Source organism: Engraulis encrasicolus, chromosome 4, assembly GCF_034702125.1.
Source record: "Engraulis encrasicolus isolate BLACKSEA-1 chromosome 4, IST_EnEncr_1.0, whole genome shotgun sequence".
NCBI classification, from domain to species: domain Eukaryota; kingdom Metazoa; phylum Chordata; class Actinopteri; order Clupeiformes; family Engraulidae; genus Engraulis; species Engraulis encrasicolus.
The window spans coordinates 36,551,519-36,552,243 of NC_085860.1; the positions used below are offsets into that span (position 1 = coordinate 36,551,519).

Below are 725 nucleotides of genomic sequence, written 5' to 3' on the forward strand. Positions count from 1 at the left end.
AGCATGGAACGGTTGCATGTGCAAAACTCTTGACATTATGATGTCTATAATAATCAAATTTCTTCAACCTTACATAGGCCTACAGTGATAAACGCAAATTGAAGATGAAGGCGTTTGTTTTATTTCGCCTCCCATTACGCATCAATGTGATTTATAATGTGGAGCAAGGAAAGGTAAATTCAGCCATCTCATAAAAGGTGTTTGGAGTACATTATGTTACATTGACGCACCGTTGTTCACAATGCAATGGGTAAAAACAAAGAACTCAATATATCTTCAAATTACACATTGTCACCCAATTACCCAAACATAAATTAGCCTCCTATTAGTATGCAACAAGGCAATGGAACAAGGTAGGCTACAGGGCAACAGACGAGTTGGGGATTTGCATAACCTACCGGTTTGTATCGTGGAAGCATCTTTGTTCTCAAACTTCCTCGTCTCTTAGATCAATCCTCATTGGCTTTTGACCTCTTACTGAACGACAACACAGCTTACTTACTGAACACTCCACGCCGTGTATCACGTTTGTTCTTTAAAAAAAGACATGAGGAAAAAAATAAAAGAAAAACTGACCAAACGGTTCCAACTTTACTATGGTGTTTTCCGCTGGCGTCAGTTAGTCAGTGGACGTGACTGCCAAGATATTGGTCAATGGCCACAGCAGCCACAAACGCGCCAAGTGTGACTGGCGCGCGAACTCCCACTGGAACTAGCCAAGGTGC

The 725-nt window shown here is 41.5% G+C and overlaps 1 protein-coding gene across 1 annotated transcript in view; it reads right to left on the bottom strand.

Annotated features, from left to right (window-relative positions):
• abcc8 (ATP-binding cassette, sub-family C (CFTR/MRP), member 8) overlaps positions 1 to 422 on the bottom strand; it is a 118,651-nt gene extending 118,229 nt beyond the window's left edge. Inside the window, exon 1 of the mRNA XM_063197349.1 lies at positions 399 to 422. Within this exon, the coding sequence (XP_063053419.1) occupies positions 399 to 419 (21 nt within the window). The 5' untranslated portion in view covers positions 420 to 422. The remainder of the gene's footprint in view (positions 1 to 398) is intronic.
• Between the last annotated feature and the right edge of the window lie 303 nt (positions 423 to 725).